At 54.8% G+C, this 2,229-nt stretch overlaps 1 protein-coding gene across 1 annotated transcript in view; it reads right to left on the bottom strand.

Moving 5' to 3' along the window:
• Positions 1-5: 5 nt before the first annotated feature.
• The window catches only part of LOC104495287 (cytochrome c oxidase assembly protein COX15 homolog), a gene marked incomplete at both ends in the record, with an annotated part of 3,657 nt that continues 1,433 nt past the window's right edge, over positions 6-2,229 (bottom strand). Inside the window, 4 exons of the mRNA XM_010138236.1 lie at positions 6-110; positions 387-500; positions 1,391-1,545; positions 1,871-1,952. Coding sequence (XP_010136538.1) covers positions 6-110; positions 387-500; positions 1,391-1,545; positions 1,871-1,952 — 456 coding nt within the window. The remainder of the gene's footprint in view (positions 111-386; positions 501-1,390; positions 1,546-1,870; positions 1,953-2,229) is intronic.

Raw genomic sequence — 2,229 nt, 5'->3', positions numbered from 1 at the left:
TCACTCATGAGCCAGAGCGCCATGCTGAGCAGCGCCAGAGAGCCGGACTGGTGCGTGGCAGCCAGAGGCGTGGGGACATAGAGCAGCAGGGTGCTGATGCCCAGGCCCACCTGCAGAGAAGGGAGAAGGGGTAAGAGGAGCAGTGGGTGCAGCACTGATACACATCCCCAGCACGGAGTAAGGTGTAGGAAGGCCCACAGCCACAGCCAGACCTCCCACCCTCAAACTGAGGCTGTGCGTGCAGTACGGTGAGGCCCCAGGTCTAGGCAGGGCTCTTGGGGACCAGCACATATCAAAGCTGGGGACTTGAGAAAGCTTTGTCCTGAGAACGTGCTGCAGTGGACTAGGGGGAGAAAGAAAACAGAAGGAAAAATGAAAGACAGTACCTGCACACAAGCCACAGCCAGTAAAGAAGTCACTGCCATCCTGGTCCTGCGAGGGAGCGGGATCTTCCGCGAGAAGAGATACAGGGCTGTGACAGCTGTGACTGAGGCGATTCCCTACAGAAGGGACAGGAAACAACCACCGTTCCAGAACAGTTCAAGGGAAATGGGTGCAGTGACCTCTGGCTGCACCTTCCATACAGTAAAAGAAATGCTGTGAGCAACATTCAGCAGCAGAAGCGTGTGAATGGCCACGACCAGATCCCAGAGCTCCCAGGCCTGCCAGGTCAGCGAACCTGAAACTTAACTAGTTACAGAGAGTTCCATTTTCCTCCAAATTAATGCTTTACTTCCCAACAGCGTTTCCTCACTCCTTCAAGTCATGAGGGATTATTTCTGCCCTCTCCTCTCCTGCCACCTTGACAGCTGAGGGTGGAAGCTGTCCTCTGGAATACTGATCTCATTTTCACCACTCGGCTGCAGCTCACCAGCACCACCCTGCTGGGCAGGTCACCCCAGGGCACTCCTTTTCTAAGTCGGTCCTTTAAGTCTTAGCGAGGGCTTAGTCCGCAGCAGTGACAGCCCTGGTTTGTAACACCTGGACTGCTCTGAACAGCTGAGACATTTTCACAGGGCACTGTTGTGCAAAGCAAGGTCAGAACTGCTGGAGGAGCGCTCAGGGCTGGGATTCCCAAGCTTTATTTCACACCACTCTCACAGCGAGGGCTGCCCTGACCTGCAGCTCACGTTAGGAAAAGGAGACACAAAGAAACAAAGCTTGTGACTTGCACAGGAGGAAGATGTCCTTAAGGAAGGAAACGGCATTGAAAACAAGTAGAGTGCTAAACTTCCTCTTCCTGCAGAAGCAAATTGGTAGCACACACTCTCAGGACCTTTGGACACCCTGGATATCACTCAGGCTGACAGAAGCACGGCCTGAAAGGGACAGCTTGGCTGCAGGAGGCAACCGAGAAGCAGCACAGACACAGCAGGAAGACAGCACTTACCAAGATCCTGTGATCGAACTGTACAGTTGTGGGATTCTCAAAGATGTTTCTCAGCACGGGGGAGAAGGCAAGGAGATCATCTGGGACCCAGCGCTCCCCCATTTTGGGGAAAGAATTGTACACAAGACCAGCATCCAGCCCTGCCACGAAGGCACCTGCAATCCCAGAGCAGAAAGTGAGACTGCCAGAGGAGGTGAGGGTGGCTCTCCAGGTTGCACAGCTCTGGTTCAAGAGCTCAGCTTGATCCTGAATTTCTTTTAGAAACACATACAGAAATCACACAGCGACAGGCGGGCCAGGGAAAGCCAGGCAGGCTCGGGAAAGACCAGTCAGGAAGGTTCTCGCCTGTAAGCTCACTGACAGCAATAAAGTTTTCCCAGAGAACATCATGGGGTTGCTTGCAGTCCCCATCAGGCCTAAAAAACCCCACAGGGCAGAGGAATGAGCCACAGCCAGGACAGCAGAAAGAGCGAGCCTTACCTGAAAGCGCAGTGAGGAAAATGAGAGCGGCAGTGCCGTGGGCACATTGTCTCAAGCGAAGGAGCTGACGGGTCTCAGGTAGCTGTAAAGTAACGACAATAAAACAACAAAGCGTTCCCAGTGCTGTTTGCAGCAGGTAAGAAGAGCCATCCCTGCGTGCACAGGCCACGGGGTTTGCCTGCATTTCACAGGAGGAATCTAGAGACCACCACACCGCACCGCCCCACTTCAGTGGTTTCTCAACACCACGCCTAATCGAGTCCCACCCCGCGCAGAACCTGAAGGGGCCACTGGACGGCCACCGGCACGTGCCATTCAGCCCGGCCAGGACCGGCCCTGCCCGAGCCCCCGTGAGCTCC

This window comes from Buceros rhinoceros, unplaced genomic scaffold, assembly GCF_000710305.1.
Source record: "Buceros rhinoceros silvestris isolate BGI_N320 unplaced genomic scaffold, ASM71030v1 scaffold38866, whole genome shotgun sequence".
Lineage (NCBI taxonomy): Eukaryota > Metazoa > Chordata > Aves > Bucerotiformes > Bucerotidae > Buceros > Buceros rhinoceros.
The sequence above is the reverse complement of the archived record's forward strand: the minus strand, read 5'-3'. Positions and strand labels throughout refer to the sequence as shown.